An 18019-nucleotide genomic window follows, 5' to 3' on the forward strand; every position below is an offset into this window, starting at 1 on the left:
CATATATTTTGTTAGGATGAGTTCCACTTGGTCCACTCCTAACACCTAGCACCTGGTAGGCCCAGAATGCATTCATTTTCACCTTTCACCATTTGAGAAAGCAGACAGAACGCACCTCCCCTCCAAAAATAAAAATCCGAGATGAAAAATAAAGGACCAGTTCTGTTAATAGCCTTAATTTACTCTCCCAGGAATCACTTGTTGAGATAAAAAGGAATTTAAGCCATTCCTGTAGAGCCTAAAAGCTCGACGGGAGTGATATTTAGACAGCTCTTGTATCTCAAATTCCTGTGAATCAGGGGACCAAGGGGCCTACTGCAGAAGACAGCTGGGCCCCCAGACCCCAAGCCAAGAGGCGCGCCTTCCCGCATGGTTGGAAGCCTGGGCAGGGCGCTTGCGCCTCCCTCTCTCTCCTCCGCCCCCCTTCGCCCTACTTCTCCTCCCTTTCTCCTCCTCCTGTGGCTGCTGCTGCTGCCAGACCTCGCCAGTTCAGACCCACCAGACTGCCCTCCCCTGCGCACTCCTTCGCTGCCGGGGCTGGATTGCCGCGCGGCTCCCCGCAGGTAGGAGCCCCCAGCCAAGGTCGCAGAAGTGCATTGTACCGGCAGGGACTGTACCGGGAAGTGTGGTGGGTTGACCCAAGAACTGTCCCTGACTGTGCAACTGGGCAGAGAAGATGGAGGTGGAGGTGCGGGTCTGGGATAGCAATCTGTCAGTTTGTGCTAGTACTTGGGTGACATTTGTTGGGATGGGCAGAGTATGCGAGCTGATTCTCAACACAGAGAGTTTTGCTGGTGACCATGGTCTCTAGGTTCAGCGACTGATGTACTTGAAAGGCACCTGGATTGCCCAGAGGCTGGCTAAAAGTTAAAGGGCTCAGCAATTCCTGCTGGCAGGCGCCTAGTAGCTTGCATCTAAGAATGCTGAGCTCACTGCCCTGCAGACACCAGGCTAGGCACCTCAAAATTGGTACCCAGTGCTGCAAAGCGGTCTGAAGTCCGACCTTAGACAGCCTAGAGCCTATGCATAGCACATTTTGAGACCTGAGAACGATGGAACAAGGGATCAGCGACTTTGAGCTGCTGGTCTCCGAAGTCCTGAGCTTGGAAACAAAGTTGTACGTGAGCGCGCGCGGATGGAAATGGAGCTTTAAGGGTGGGGACTAGAGAAGTCACCCTGCGGTGAGTGTGAATCCCTGTAGGGTATTCTATCAGGAACTAAGAGATCGCTCTTCCAGTTTTGTTTGGGTATTTTGAACTTTTCTTAAAGGGCAATAAAGTCTGCGGCCACGTGACTGTACTGGTTTGCAGGTATCTTTTGCTGAGCTGGGCACGGAACTTCAGCTAGAGGTGAGCCTTGCATGGGCACTCTACAGTTTCCAAAAACAGACAGATGCTGCGGCCCTATTTCCACTTCCGAGGGGACAAAGGGATGGAAATGATCACATTCTCTATCCCCTTTGACTACTGTTGTTTCCTGGAGCCTAATGAGTAGTATAAACACACGCCGAACAACCCTGGTACAGGATGGTTGGAATGAAGTAATACAGTTCTGCAGTAGCTTCTTCTCCTGTCTTGCTTATTTGTTGGCTGGGGTGGGGGTGAGATAGCAGACTGGAAATTAGGTATCTTGGGCTTCCCACACTCCTTTTTTTTTTTGCCTGTTTCTTCACTGATAAAGTTTGGATTTTCTGTGTAGCTAATACTAAACGTCTCTTTGTCCCATTTCCCTTAGAGAATCACGATGTTGCAAACAGTTTTCCTAACTATGCTGACTCTGGCTCTGGTCAAGTCACAGGTCACGGAGGAAACCATTACATACACGGTAAGAGGTGATGGAATTGTATTGGAGTGTATTGAGTGGTAGTCTATGATACAAGACTTGACCAGTTTCTGCCAGGGTAAGTAGGCAGTACTCTGTGAAGCAAAATAAATTAAACAACACTTTAAGATGATTCAGATTTAAGATTCCTGATAAATTGCTCTGGGTCCTTTCAAAGGTGCGTTTAGCTCACCAGCTGGGGTAGGAATCAAACTAGAATGGTTTGTACAAAGCCAAAAATTGACTCTATTAAAATTCAAATCTATGTAAGCTGCATGTTTCTAACCACTCAATGAATTGATGGGTTTGAGGACTCTGGATGCCTGGGTACATTCAGATGCAATTGGTTCGTGCAGAGTAACACTCAGATCAAATAAAAGTGTATTTTATAAGTTCTCATCTGTGCCTATCCCCGTGAAGTGCTCCTTCTCGGATTCATGAAGGCTATCTATTCATGTAGGAATACTACAGATAGTTTACCTGTCACTGGGAGACAGCATTTGCTAAAGTAGATTTAAAACACACTGTGTGCATCCTGGTCTTGCAACTTCTATCTGCATCTCTGGCAATTTTCAGTCACATTTGGTCAGTTAGTTGCATCAGTATAACCAATGTTGAATAAAATATTTAAAATATCATCTGACCCCTCCCACTGCCCAAAATATACCTGACAGTAGGGGGCAAAGCAGGGCTTACCTGACTGGGGTGAGGCCAGTTCCTCTGTGTTGTTTTCTAACTCAAGGTAAGTGTTCTCAGATGAATGACATTTGTCCCGGGTGAGCATATGGAAAACACATTTTCCCACTTCTTTCCAATTCTTAAAATTAAGTAATCCTATTCAAAAGAATGCAAATGTTTTTAGAGTAAAACTCAGAAGTGAGCTAATATCAATTACTAATAATAAACATTATCTCACTTTTGCATCATGTTATCCCTAGAATAGTATTACCCATTCAGCAGATGTTCCCTTCTGCTGTTCAGAACAACTGTAAATAAAAATCAATGAGTCAAAGTATTGTGTTAATTTAACATTAAAATAAAGGAAAATTAAAACATGTGCCATTTATCTTCAAATGAGGATGTTTTGTTATTCAGGTTAAACTTACTGCCCTCTCAGTGAGCTAGGATTAAACTGTCTACTTGTAGATTCATCTAATAAAAGAGTTTACTCCTTTTCTGATACACTGTCTTGGAACTCACTATGTAGCCCAGTCTGGCCTTGAATGCATGGTCTTCTGTCTTCGTCTCCTAAGCAGATACTATTGCTTATCTCATGCCTCCTCTGTTTCCCAATCACCTACATCTTATTTGTTTTGAGTAGAAAGCATCCATTGTGGGTTAAGCCCTTCAGTTTTAGGACTGTTACTATGAAGGCCTTCCAGATATGATGCCCTTTTTGTGCTAAGAGATGACAGATTAAGTCTATTCTTTTTAAAGACTTGTATGCCCAATAACAAATGGCTAAAGGACCAGGGGTGATTCTTAATCACCTCAGTATGAGATAAGTGCCAAGATCCTGCTGATGGATGCCAGAGTGGAAGAACAGAAAGGTTATCCCCTTGACTTCAGACTGAAGAGAAGTTGGGAAACTATCTTCAGGCTAGCCTTAATAGTAGAGCCGTGTTAAATGAACCAATGCACCAATCAACATGCTAAATACCTAAGACAAACTATAAGTCTTCCGTATTTATCCTGTAAGTATTCAAATGAGCTGCCATGGTTTGAGAAAATGGTGTATATAAAACAGGCAGACTTACATTTCCCTTCCATATGAGAAGTAGGGTCCACTAACCTTCTAAGGTGTCTATAAAACAGGCAGTCTCATATTCCCCTTCCACATGAGAGATAGGGTTCACTAACCTACTATTGGACAAATACCTACATAAGCAATTCTTTCACTATCTAAAGAAGTTTATGTCATTTGTTTACTGAGACAATTCAGCCTTCTATATCAGGGAAGATATCATTGAAAACTTCAACTCTTTGAAATAACATTATCATAGATTATACAAATCACCAAAGAAAGAGAAAAGGCAGAGGTAGATAATGTCAGTGCTAATATAAAAGAGAATAACCTAAGGCTGTGTCTTGATGGAGGTTCTGGGCTCAGGTTGTTCTAAGGCAGGTCTGGAATAGCCATGAAGAAACGCCTAGGAGGTGATGTGAGACAAGTCAAGCAGATGGGAAAGGAGACCTGTGTGTGTCTGAGGCCTCCATGAGCTCATAGGTGGGAAAGCAAATCTAACCAGAATGCCTGCTTCACAAAATATGAGCAGAAGGAGTCTTGCTCCTTTCTGAGGCCAGGAAGGTGTGCATCAATATGGTAACTGTATAGATAAGAGAATTTGAAAGGAGATAAGTGGAGATACCAAAGCTGAGTCTCCTGGCTCGTACATAAGTAGTACTATGTCTCAGTTAGGTGCCCCAAAACAGTGTTAGGAAAGCTAAGAGGAATTGATATGTGGGATAACATGAGTTGAGTTTTCACCCTGGTAGGTCTCCAGCATCACTAAAACAGTTGACTTATCAGTTACCACTTCTAGTAAATGAACTTGCCTACTCCAGTTTCAGTCTCCCTTGAAGCATCTTCTTCACTATGACTTCCTCAGATGCCATATGAATTAAACTATTTCCTGAGCTTTAAGTCTCTGCAGAGGCTTATCTCCTCTAGGATGCTTCTCAGGATGTAATTGACAACCTGCATGAGTACTGTCTGAAGTGCTTATGAAGAACCAGATTCCAGGCATCCTATCTAGGTTGACAGAGTCAGATCCTTGAGAGCTAGAATCCCCTTCAAACAGCACCCCAAGTAATTCAGAGGCCCAGTACAACCTGGCCTTCAAGACAGAATCTAGTTCCTCACTCTCAATGAAAGGCTTTCTGGATTCAGCCCAGCCTGCCTTCCTGACCTCGGCCCCTACCAGAACTCATTCCCTCTTCAATAGTTTTATGACTCTGTTCATAATGATCCCCATTCCAAGAATTCCCACATCTCCCTGGGTGTGTGCATGGGGTGGAGGGAATCCTCATTCAATAAGGCTTAGTTCACTCTCTCTTTCTCTGCAAGGACTTTCTTGTCTACACAAAAGCATCTGCCATGCTGCTGATACTTCAGTACAATTTGCCCTCTACCCACATGCTCTTCTGACCCATGAGCTGCCAGCCCTAAAAATACTCAGTATGAGAATCTACTCAGTGGTTGTTCAGTGAAGAACTAGAGCTAAGGACAGAGCAGGGAGTGAAAGAGAAATTAGAATGTCAGGAAAGCTCTAAACTGAGTGAGAGTACCTAGTGTGGGTTCAAAGTGTAAAGGAGGCACTGAGGCAGATCACTCTTTTGTATAAGAAACAGACTAGAAGGTATTAATGCTACAGATGGACAGAAGGATAGCAGCATGGCAGAGGTTTTGAGGAAATTTCAGGCACTAATGCTGTAGACAGACAGACAGACAGCATGGTGGAGGCTCTCTGGCATGATCAAGGTCATGTGGCAGATTGGACAACGTTCATTATGCAGGACAGGTTTCATCAGGCAGGGGCTGCGAGGCCATGTGGGTGATGAGCGCATAGTACACACACAGTATATAGTACTGTAGTCAAGCTTGCTCTGTTTCATGGGCAGCAGGGGAGGAGAGAAAGTCTTGAATTTTGCAGAAGAAATGTGATATTAAGGGTAGAATATTGAGAATGGGGTGGACGAACATTTAACTTATGTGTAACTATCATATAGGGTGTGTCCTCAGTAGCCCCTGATTGCTTTGAGTCTGTTAGCCTAAGGTCTGTATATAGAATGAACTATGATACATACATAGGGCACAAGGAGACACAGTTACAGAGGCAGCAGCTAGTCTGGGTTCTAATATTCTCAGCCTTTTTACTTATATAAAAGGAATTGAGAGAATAACCTTATGTAGAGGGAGTTGAGATACTAGGCACCATCTGGCATCTGCTGCTGACTGGTGGGGTATCATGGGGTTAGAGAGACTAAAAGATCCCCTGACAAAACTTTGGTCTTGGGTTTGTCGATATTCACTGCTGACATCCTGACAACACAGACATTACTTCTGAAGTTATAGTGGCACAGGTATAACTTTTGAGGGAATGCGAAAAATATCATTCCATGTGTCACACTGCCAGGGAGGTCATTTTTTTAGAATCTGATGAAATTCAGGCCGAATAGTTAGGAAGATGAGTCTTTTGGAGAGAGAGAAGTGATTACCAAAGTTATGGAGGAAGAAATTCCCAGACCATATTAACCAATTAGCCATTATGACCTGCTCTGCTTTTTGTCCTATCCGCTATATCTATTGTAACAGCAGTACTATGTCTCATATTAATATAATCAAAAACATAGTACATCTTGAAGTAAAGCTACCAAATGAAGGAAACAGTTGTTCTAGTGTATTCCAGAAAGGGTAATTTTGAACGTTTAGTTATTTCCAACTGTAGTAGATTGAATCAAGGCAGAAGAGTAGTAATCTAGGTGGCTGGACTCAGTTAATACTTTTCTTCTTTATCTTTTTTTTAATTTGAAAAAGTTAAAGTTTGGCTCGAAGAATTTGGATTACATGATAGGAATCCTACAAATACAGTTTCTTTGGAAGATTTAAAATAAATTTTGACCTATTTCGAATTAGGTTTCTTTAATCTTTTTCAAAGACAGTGAAAATATTTGAGATTTTTAAAGATGTGAACTTTGTACAAGTAGGATAGGGAGTCTGAGTAAACAGTTATATCAAAATCATGATCAAATGAAGGGCCCAGTATAATCTTAACCTACAGCCTTAGTTCTAGGACTGTATCAAGCTAAACTTCAAGTATCTTCTACATACAACAAATTAAGAAGTGTGATGCTTACCTCCAGGTTAGGCGGGAGGGGTCTTCTTTTGACTACTGAGATCATCTGATTGTCCTTGATTCCCACACTTTGCATGGACTTACAGTGGAAACACATTTATTAGTGGTGGTTGCTTGTTTAATTAATTATCCATCTAGAAAACTGAGGGTCATAGCTACAGTGAAATTGCATAAAGGACTCAATTTGTAAATAGATTTAGTTGTCTGTCTATCAGAATAAGCCCCAAGGGTTGCCCTCCAACTTCCAGATATGAGCCATGGCACATTTAAGCCCACATACATACACATTAAAATTAATTAAATAAATCCCTAATCTAGCTTTTATAAAGATTTTATTAAGATAAATATTTATTTATCTTATTTTATTAAGATAAAATCAATATTTAAGGAAGCTAAAGGCTTGGGAGATGGCTCAGGCATTAAGCATTTCCTATGCAAATGTAAACACAACAGTTTGGATCTCTACATGAGTGCTGGGCAAACATGGCAGTCTATCTGTAATTCTAGCCTTGGGAAGGAAGTGCTCAGAGATTCACCAGTGCAAGCTGGCTAGTGAGACTACCCATATCAGGGAGCTCTGGGTTTGATTGATAGATTCTGCCTTATTAAATATAGTAGAAACATAAATTAGATGATGCCTGGCATCAACATCAGGCCCCCACATACATGTATGCATACACCTACATACACCTACAGGTGTGCAACTTAAGACACATACATGCATTCCACACACACAGGTGGAATGAAAAATAGAAAAATGCTCAAGGAAAACATATTGCTGTAATTAGAGAAAGACATACAAAGAGAGAGAGAGAGAGAGAGAGAGAGAGAGAGAGAGAGAGAACTAGGCATTGATTTTAGTTTAATGCTTGGAATTTTGAGCATAGTTAAGTTTTAACTATATTATGAGTGTCCTTTATAAATTTTCCATAAAAAATCATTTTTGTCTAAAGGCATTACCCCATTTTTCATCTTCATTACCAACTATACATGTTATACACATAACTTTTAAATCTCCTTTTTAATCTAAAGGCGTTTTAGGTCTAACTTTTAATAAAATCTCAAAAGCAAGTATCTCTTAAATGAAAACTTAAGAAATCATATTTGAAACAGAAAACATGTACATTGTAATCTGAGTATCTGTCGTAAGTACAGATAACATGGTGATCTCCATAAGCCCACTATGAAGGAGAAATTACATTTATTATGTAACCAAGCACAGGGGTCATTCAGAAATGCCCCCTGTGGGTTCTATTTAAATTTTCCCTTGGAATATAGAAAATCAGAGAAAGATAACTTACATGCATGTGACACTTATGAACACAAGCAAGAAAAATCGGTAGTGTATAAATAAAATGCCAACACACTGAAGTTACCTGGTTACATTTAATCACAGAGAGAGGAAAAGCAGAGATTGAAGTTCTGTGTCTGAGCAGACTGCTGTAGAACATACCTGTGGCTACGAGCTGCAGGAGACCAAAGGGGTGTGGGCAGGATCCAGACCTTGTGTCTCAGGTTTATAGTTCCTGGAGACTGGAAGGGAAAAGGAAGGTGGGAAGAGAATCTAGAGAATATGGACAACGTTTAGGAGCCTGTTGATTGTCGAGTTGCCAGTAAACCAGCAACAGTTGGTTCTGCCCAATTCCTCAGCAACTCTGGAGGGAAATCCTGGTGGGCCCCACACGTGGAGAACAAAGGCCTTGGAGTAATTGCTCATATGGGAAGTGGGAAACAGAGGGAAGTGGGAAGAATGTACTGAGAAGCCCTCAGAGCAAAGGACATGGCAGCAGAGACGGGACAGAAGTGCCAGGATGGAGGAGGGGCCAGGAAAGAGACTATGGTGACAGCATTATAGGAAAGACAGGCCCTGTTCTCACAATGGTCAGAGCAGAGAGCCTGGCTACAAAGGAAGCAGATCTGTTATCTCCCACAGTGAAAAACTGTCATTCTCAGCCAGAAAAAGAGGTTTTGAGAGTAGACTTTCAGCAGAATGATTTCAAAGGAAGTATAGATTGTCAGAGAGGGAGTTCCTGAAGTATACAAGGGATCAGATAACAGAAGTCTCTTAACTACTTATCATTGCACTGTATGAAGTTACCTGAGTCTGGAAGAACTTTGAAATAAATATTTCTCCATTAAGAGGCTTTCAGAAAGTTTATCAGGTCCAGTGGACACCAGCATCCTAGTAACCCTTCAACTTCCTTCTGGAGGTACAACAGATGTCTTAAGGAGTAAAAACAAAGCAGAAAATAAGTCTCTTTAGACTCAGCTGTTTTAGGGCCAGGGAGTCCAATATAAACTCAGGGAACATCTGACCCAGAGCCAAAGTTTTAAACAGAAGTCAACAGACAGAGTCCCTGGAGAACCCAAACCCCTCACCAATGGAGAATAGAGAGTGTTGGGATGGAGAAATCACAGCAATGGGATCCTCAAAGGATGCTCTGTTTCCATGGTACCTCCTTCTGAGTCACAGAACTGCTATAAATGTTCTAATCTTTGAGGTTCAAAGAGAAATACTGAGATAATTAGGAGGAGAGAGGTTATCAGGCAGACATAGCAGGTCCAGGGCTCTAAAATTTCAGGGCCCAGGGCATATAAGTAGCATTTGGGGGACCTCAGGAAAGCTCAGACCCACATGGCAGAGTGAGGGTGGTTCCTTCAGATAGGTTTCAGAGGAAGAAGAAAGTTTCCAGGCCAAGCAGTTGATGAGTAGTGCACAGTGCAGTCAAGCTGCCAGGGTGCCTCTCATTCCTACAAGGCAGTGCCAGAGGAAGAGCATTGCATTATGTTTTGGGAAAAGAATGTATGAACTAGAAGCTATGGAGAGCATTCAGTTAATTTCTGTCTTTCATGTGGTAATATCCTAGTGACCCCTGACAAGTTGGACTGCCTTAGCCTGAGGATGGAGAGAGGAACAGCTACCGACCACTGGCAGGACCTGAGTAGCAGTGAGCTGGGTTCCAATGCTCCAGTGCTCAGGAAGATTTAGAGAAGATGCAAGAACTCAGGACGGGAGAAGATAGGGAGCCCAGCTAGTCTTTTTTCAGTATTTGTTTTTGTAAAATTTAAAAAGTAAATGAGAGAAATAAAATAATCAATCAGAAATACTAGACCAGTCTCAAGAAAGAACTCCAAAAGGATAGTGGTGGACACACCAAGGATTTAGGCCAGTGAAAGGACGATAAGGGACCCCTGAGCTTTTAAGACAGACTTGTCTCCAAGGGAAGGATGTGGAACTGACCACCCAGCTCATTTCCCTCGGATTCCAACCCTCAGAATAAAGCTCTTATGATAGATAGCCTCTTAGGGAAGTCACTCGTTGTCTCCTGGTCCCATGTTTGACATTTTCTTTTCAGCAATGCACCGATGGATATGAATGGGACCCTGTAAGACAGCAGTGCAAAGGTAAGTTTGCTTCTAAGGCTTCCTATCCAAAAGCAGTCCCCTGTGTCCATCTCACAGGGTCCTCTTCTCTTTATCCATGTGTGGTATACCACTCTCTACCCTCTGAGAAGACTGCTGACTTATTTTATTACTGACCACAGATATTGATGAGTGTGACATTGTACCAGATGCTTGCAAAGGTGGAATGAAATGTGTCAACCACTATGGAGGATACCTCTGCCTTCCTAAAACAGCCCAAATTATTGTCAATAACGAACAGCCTCAGCAAGAAACACCAGCTGCCGAAGCATCGTCGGGTGCTGCCACTGGGACCATAGCTGCCAGGAGCATGGCTACCAGTGGTGTGATCCCTGGGGGTGGCTTCATAGCCAGTGCTACTGCAGTTGCTGGTCCTGAAGTTCAGACAGGCCGAAATAACTTCGTCATTCGGAGGAACCCGGCTGACCCTCAGCGCATCCCTTCCAACCCTTCCCACCGGATCCAGTGTGCAGCAGGCTATGAACAGAGTGAGCATAATGTGTGCCAAGGTGAGCATGGCTTGTATTGACAAGGAAGTTCTTGCCCAAGCGCACCTCCTGGTGAGGGTGCAATAGCTTGCATTTATCAAGGGCTTTCCACACAGAACATGGTGCTAAGTGTTTTGTCTGCAGTAGCATATTTCACTGTCAAAATAATCCTAAAAAGTGTGCGCCGCTGGATGTCATTATTTTACAAATGAGGAAGCTATGCATCAGAAAATTCATCAGTAGTTCCCAACCTCAGCTGCTCTATTTATAATCCCTCATGAGCCTTTTAAAGCTTCTTAGGGTCCAAACTACACCCTAGCACAATTAAATAACACTCCAGAGGATGAATTCTAGGTATCAGTGTTTCTTAAAACTCCCAGGGTGGTTCCAGTATGCAGCCAAGTTTGAGAACTGGAGGTCATACAGGTGTTAAGGACAGAGCTGACTTTTACCCTGGAGCAGGGGTTGCCAGAGTCATAGCTGTCAGTAGAGGTGTTGGGTGGTTTGTTTGGAACTTGAAATTGTGCTTTCAACCCACTCTATAAATGTCCCCTCTTGGTTTCTCAAACTTCTTTGTTGTTGGAGTTGCCACTAACTTAATTTCATCACTCCAAAGTAAAGAAAAACGGTTCTGACTTCACTTCAAAGAGTGGCTCTGTGTTCACATGGCTGTTTCTTTTAAAGTTCCCATTTCAGCACATTTTACTTCTATCACTTGCACCATGGCTCATCTGCCTGGGCCTTTCTGTTTATTTTCACAGGGTACACATAACTGTGTATTCTAGAAACAGCTGCAGACTCATGTGAGCAAAGCGATAAGAATCTTGGCCTTTGAAGACATGTGAGGTATTAGCTAACTAGACTGCGCTAAGGGACTGTTTGCATTTTTTTCTTGACAAATCCTCTAAGAACTGCTGGTGTGGTGATTCTTTTATTGAGAAAGGGTTATAGGAGATCTCAGACTGTTTTCACATGCTAGGGGCTGAGTGGGTAGTCCCTCATAGAATGGGCAGTCTGGCATCACCATACACACTAAGCAATGGGCGGGGTCTAGGAGCTCTACTTTTCTGACTGGTCATGAATGAGGTCATGAATACCTCAAGGGTTAGGGGAACAATTCAGAGCTTTGTTCTATCCTCAGTATAGAGATAGGAGCTTTTAAATGGCATCTCAGTGAACTGAGGAAACCGGCCATGCTCTGTTTTTTATTATTTAATATTCTGTGGGCAAATTTTAAGTCGCCCCACATAAAGAGCTTACCCATGCTGCGACGGTGTCACCTTTCAGAGGATCATCAGAACAGCATCTGTTTTGTGTTAATGTCATGAACCAGGATCCCAGGATTGATGGTGAATGTGCTATCATCTGCTTGATATTCTGGTATCTAATTTAGGATTTTGACAAGGAAATAAAATGATGAGGTTATATGAGAATTATATGTATTTGGATGAATACTGGTGAAAAATACCTTAAATTTATTTCACATATATCATCTTTTAGTTCAGCTATTTAAATAGTTTGCTTAAGGTTTGATGGTCTTTTATTATGAGATAAAAAAGATTTTATGAATTTATTTAGGTTTTTACATTTTAAATTATTATTAGCCCTTTAGGTATTGAATACTTTAGGAGTACTTGAAGAAAAAAGGAACAGATAAAGAACTGATTACTTCCAAAGTTGTTCATGATCCATCTCTGGCACCTCTGGCTGAATCCAGGAACAATGCCTAAAACTGAATGAAGAAGTTCTAGAATAAAATATATTTAAGGCACAGGTTGGGTGTATTAGAAATATACTGTAAATGCTGAAAGTGAAATCTGATTTAACTTTCCTTTAAAATATTTGGACGCATTGCCCGTAGTTCTATGTCTAGGGTGGCACCTCGTGAAACCTCTGTCCTTCCATATTAACATGCCCACTGATATTGCAATGTTCCAGCCTTGTTTATTAGGCCATTTGTAGGAGAGACTAAAGCAGATAACCTGGTGTTCTGGTTCTAACGATCTTTTCGCCGCATCTACCGCTGGAGCTGTAAGAGATGTGTAATAGATGTATCCACCAGGCCTGGGCTCACCACAATCTGTTGATCGCTGCACTGTGTCCAGATGTGGTTTTCTGTGATGGTCTCCATTTATTATAAAGAAAGACTTCTACACTTACCTGTGGGTGTAAGAGTTGTTTTGAACGTAGGAAGGAATTGTGCTGGTCTAACAAAGTGGTGGTAGTTAACTCTTTTCTAATACCCATGACACCACTAGCCCTGGAAAGCTGGCTAGGTTTACAGTATTGACATATCTTTCCTCCTTTTTAGTGGACTTAAGTCCAATTAAACAGCTTCTGGTTACTACCAACACTCAAGCACCGCATATTGTGCCTTAGGAACACATTTCTAGGCTGATCCTTGTCATGGTTCATAGGTGTTGCATCTGAGTAGGACTGTTTAATTGCTTCCTTTTCTTTGAAACTTGCATAGTGTTTTCTGGTACTATGGAAGCTAGACCACAGTAAAGAGGCTTTCTGGCCAGCTCCAACTCCAATCATCTTGGTTGTGTTTTCTAATTAATTGTGTGGTGTCTTCAGCAATAGGGACCACCCTCAACCGCTGAGAGGCAACCCATGACTACATTAATATTCTATATATTTAGACAGTCACTTGGACTACCCTGACTACCATTCAAAAGGAGGATTTTCATGTCCTGTACTGAGGTTCTTGTTAGCTTGTGATTCTGGTCAGGAGCACTACAGCCTGAGTGCTTTTACTTCCTTTAAGACAAACACACACACACACACACACACACACACACACACACACACATACAGGGAGAGAGAGAGAGAGACAGAGAGACAGAGAGAGAGAGACAGAGAGAGAGAGACAGAGACAGAGACAGAGCCACACACATGTATTCTATATCATTTTATGTAAATATAAAATAATACAATTCCTTGTTGCTTTTTCAAACAACCTTGGTATTATTTGTGCTTTGTTCCTCCTTTTCTGACCTCCATCCTCCCCAGTTGGAGCTCCATCCCTATCTTTCCATTTTCCATATCAGACCACCTGTTTCCTACTATTCCCTATCAAGCCCTAGCATCCATCCCACACCAGACTCCACACCACCCACTCCCAACAGCTATGGTCTCCATGACAACTCCAGGTTCAGTATTCACATCTGAGGATTTGGAGCTAGGAATTACAGAGGAGTGAGAACATGCTACAGTGTCTTTTTGGGTGTGGGTTACCTTATTCAATAAAGTAAGTAATGTGAGCAATACTGTGATAATCTTTCCTAGTCCACCCACTTAACCTGAAAATTGGGTGATTTCATTTTTCTTCACATTGTGTTCATGAAATACACTTTTATTATCTATCCAACATGCAGCCTGTTTTCATTTCCTGTCTATTAGGGATGTGCCCCTTTATTCATTGTCCAATGCAGAGTGGGCAACCCTCAAACCATAAAGTCACCATCAACAAAAGCAGATTCAGCATCTTGTACTTATCCATATGTATATACATATACCCTATATATGTGACAATAAAAATGAGAGAAAAAGAGGCTATCAGTTTGGGAGTAGTGGTAGGTCATAGGAGGGTTTCAGGGGAGTGTACCTGGGATGGCCTGAAAGGAGGAGAGGAAGAAATATGAAATACTACTACTCCAATTTAAAACATTTTTTAAAACTTACAGGAACAGACATATTTAATTAATAAAAAGAAAAGTTTTTAAAGTTGTTAGCCCTATAGGTAGGGCATAATTTCACAGTATTGTAATAAACATGTCACATACTCTGTCTAATTGGAAAGTTAGATAATTTAGTAGTCATTTGCCTATGTTTTCAGGTCACTGGATGAAACTTTATCTATGTTTATGAAATTAATGATAATACCAAAAGATAGAGACTACCTTACAAAGTTTTTTTCACATATTAAAATACCATAATTATTAGTTCTCTATATAATCTAAATTTAGATTTTTAAAATTATAAATTAAAGTTATTAGGCAAATTGCTTATGGAAAATATGAATACTTAACTATTTATTTATGTATACACAGAATATTTCACCTAAACTGTTCTGAATAATTTAGCAATTTCTAAAATTTGTGCTCGGAGTCTGTACTATGGAAAACACGGTTAAACGTTTTTAATGACTTAAGGCTTTTTTAGTTGGCCTTCTTCCCACCTCCTGCTTTTGCAAAGTGCCCATAAATGTAGATTTACTTAACTGTTGATAAAATGGGTTATTTCATATGATAACAACTGGATAATCTGTCTAGGGATCTGACTAACATAAGTCGAGTCACACTTGTGCCCGTTTATTATTGAGCTAATCAAATACACAGCCCTACTCCTAATTGCCTGCAGATGGATGGCAGTCTCATTCCAAGCCAGCAGCACAAAATAATGTTTTATAACCAGTGTGAAAGTGTGGAGACCTCTGCTTAAAACAATAATGTGCTCCAAGGACCTATATTCCTGACATCATTATGCTGTTTGAGGAGCCCTCTGTTTTAATAAACTTCTCTACTCCCTTTTAAATGCTGCCTAAGTGTGTCCACTAAGCCAAACACGTTTACCATGGCCAGCTGGATGAAGACAAATGAAAACTTATATATGAGTCATAATTGTACAAAATTATTTTTCTGCATATGTATTTCAAGAGGTATACTTCATCACATAATCCAAAACTAAGATCTTGCAAGTGCTACGGTCTCTGCTTTGTTTTAGTCTTAAACAGTGTTTTCAGCTGGCCCACACCAGTGACAGACATTTTCTGCCAACTGAATTACCATTGAGGTTTTTTTTTTTTTTTTGTAAACATGTCTTACTCCTTTCTACATGTTTTTCCAGGTCTTTTTGTTTTGTGCAAAATAATTTTTGCACATTTCTTTGGACATATCATTAACTTGGTGACCTTTCACAGGTACAACTACTAATTAATTAAAAGAACAAGGCTACTAAAAATGAAAGATCACTGGATAAAGGTACTTGTCACCAACTCTTAACAACCTGAGTTTGATCCCCGGGATCCCTAATTGTGAATGGAAAAAGGTCACTCCCAAAAGTTGCCCTCTGACCTCCATATATAGGCCACGTCGTACCCATACATGCCCACACACACACACACACACACACACACACACACACACACACACACACACAATCAATGAATCATTGTGATGAAAAATGTAATACAGAAATAAACTCAGTAAAGGTACCCTGTAAAGCTGATTATAGAATCAAGTCGAGAGGGTAGAATCTATCTTATATTACAGATAGTGTGTGTGTGTGTGAGTGTGTGCGTGTGTGTGTGAGTGTGTGTGTGTGTGTGTGTGTGTGTGTGTGTGTGTGTGTGTGTGTAATATAAAACACCAAAGAAAATGTGAAAAGATACTTCAGTGTTTCAATACTACAGGTGAGGCAGGCACAAGATAGAAGGAGGCCTGTCATTGGATGAGAAGGAAGGATGGAAGGATGGGTGGGAGAGAAGTTTGAAGGAAGAGGAGGAAACTAGGACAGAAAGGTAGAGACAGGAGAGAGGGAGAGAGAGAAGCCGTGGCAGGACAATATGGCGGGGGACGTTAAGATTCCGCTCTATGTATTTACAGGTTGTTATTAATGTTCTCAAGGGATGGATGGTACTGGGCTTTGTATGTTTAAGTGGGCAATTATATCTTATCAATTGGATCTAAGATTATTGTGTTGTGTGTTCTTTTAGGTGAGGGTTTGAGTGTAGGAAAGTGTGCAGTGGCTGTAGATAGTGGGTCGCCGAGGAGTTGGGATGTATTTCTGTCAAGATATCTAGCAGATATCTTGGGGCACCGCGGTGTTGGACCTAGTGAGGTAAAAGACAACAATTCATATATTATTTTTATATTTTTACAACAACACTACCATGATATTAAGACTGAAGGCATCAGTTTACTGGAATCACCAAATGCCAAAGGAAACAGGATGGGTAGCCATCCTAGTACAGCTGAGAGGCAATCTAACATTAGTGATATTTGATCAGGTAAAGGCAGTTCCAGTGAAACTATTTGTTGTCTCTGATTGGTTGGTCTTTGAGAGAAGGTCATACTTTTTTTTCTTTTGCCAACTTTCAACTGAATTTTGGTGATTTTTATTCTATTTTTATTATTATTTGACACAGACCCAACTAATACACTGACAAGAAAAAAAAATCTTTACATCCTCCAGCCTGTCACCTGCTCAAGCCCACCAATCAGACCTCCACCTCTTGGTGGACCTTGTGCTATACCCTGCACATTCATAGCTAAAATACTGTTTTGAAAAGGAAACAATTTTGCATGTACTTCTTTAGAAACCTTGAACTAATATCTTCGGCTTCTTAGATGCTAGAGAAATATTTCTTTTATTTCTTTCATTTTAAGTGGGTATGATCTCATATCCAGAAGAATATGCATAAATTATAGAGTGACAGATACCTCAATGTACCTGCACTGCTCTTCACAATCAGCTTCTAAGTTCTCCCTTTGTTGATCTGACTGATGCCATACAGGCCTCTGGATGCTTGAGTCAGTTTTGTGAGGAAATACCTAGCTTTTGTTGTGTACGGATCACAGCCCAATAAAGAGCTTTGGTGTAACAAAGCAGATATTTTGAGGAAAAAAAAACCATATAATCGTGTAAATTGTATTAACCTTAAAAAAGCTCAAACAGAAAAAAAATGGAAATTTAAGCCTGCTTATACTTTTTCATTGTTGATAACCTTTGAGTATCTGAAATTCCTCTAAAGCCATCTTACTGGGTAGAACTGAAATGTAGGGGACTTGTTTAAATAATGGATACACTTCACTAGAGACATTTGATTTGCTCCTAAAAATGACACACTTTATTATCTACTTTTCAAAATACCATGGACATTGAGTTTCTAGTCACTGTCAGGTCATTTTAATAAGCATTTTGAAGAACATATGTATGTAGCTGGTTCAAGTGAAGAAATTCCCTTAGATTTCCTTCATAATAACAACTGGAGTACAAGGACAGAAGAGATCAATATGATTGTCCTCCTGCCTAAGAAAACTGCTACCAAACACTCCTGACTCCAGTGCTTACAAACTATGGCCAGAAGGACCAAGCATTTGGACATCTCCCAGAAATGCAGATTTTGGGGTCCCACACTATAAGATCAGAAAACTCTGGAAGTAGGCCCCAAACCTATGCTGTAATTATCCTGTTTTTGATACCTGCTCCAACCTGGAAATGGATGCCCTAGCTCAATCTTAGTTTTAGGAAGCTCCACGAGCCCTATAAATCAGGCTAGCCACGGAGTATGGATAGTAGTGAAGAGAAAGCATAAATCCCACATGCCGACACTGTATTTCCCTTCTCCTCCCATTGATGTCACTGGCACATGATCACATCGTCATTAGCCCCTGCTGAGACTGTATCTCTAAACCGAGGATGTAG

At 41.1% G+C, this 18019-nt stretch overlaps 1 protein-coding gene across 7 annotated transcripts in view; it reads left to right on the forward strand.

The window, feature by feature from the left end:
- Nucleotides 1-411: 411 nt before the first annotated feature.
- The window catches only part of Efemp1 (EGF containing fibulin extracellular matrix protein 1), a 79193-nt gene continuing 61585 nt past the window's right edge, over nt 412-18019 (forward strand). For 2 of the 7 annotated variants that reach the window (XM_008770457.4, XM_063273283.1), the window contains exons 1-4: nt 412-563; nt 1735-1824; nt 10034-10082; nt 10223-10609. In XM_008770457.4, coding sequence (XP_008768679.1) covers nt 1744-1824; nt 10034-10082; nt 10223-10609 — 517 coding nt within the window. In that variant the 5' untranslated portion in view covers nt 412-563; nt 1735-1743. Of the gene's footprint in view, nt 629-720; nt 1182-1269; nt 1350-1734; nt 1825-10033; nt 10083-10222; nt 10610-18019 lie in introns of those variants that run through there. The other 5 variants (XM_008770456.4, XM_039092117.2, NM_001012039.1 and 2 more) reach the window with 5 other exon arrangements.

This window comes from Rattus norvegicus, chromosome 14, assembly GCF_036323735.1.
Source record: "Rattus norvegicus strain BN/NHsdMcwi chromosome 14, GRCr8, whole genome shotgun sequence".
Taxonomy (NCBI): domain Eukaryota; kingdom Metazoa; phylum Chordata; class Mammalia; order Rodentia; family Muridae; genus Rattus; species Rattus norvegicus.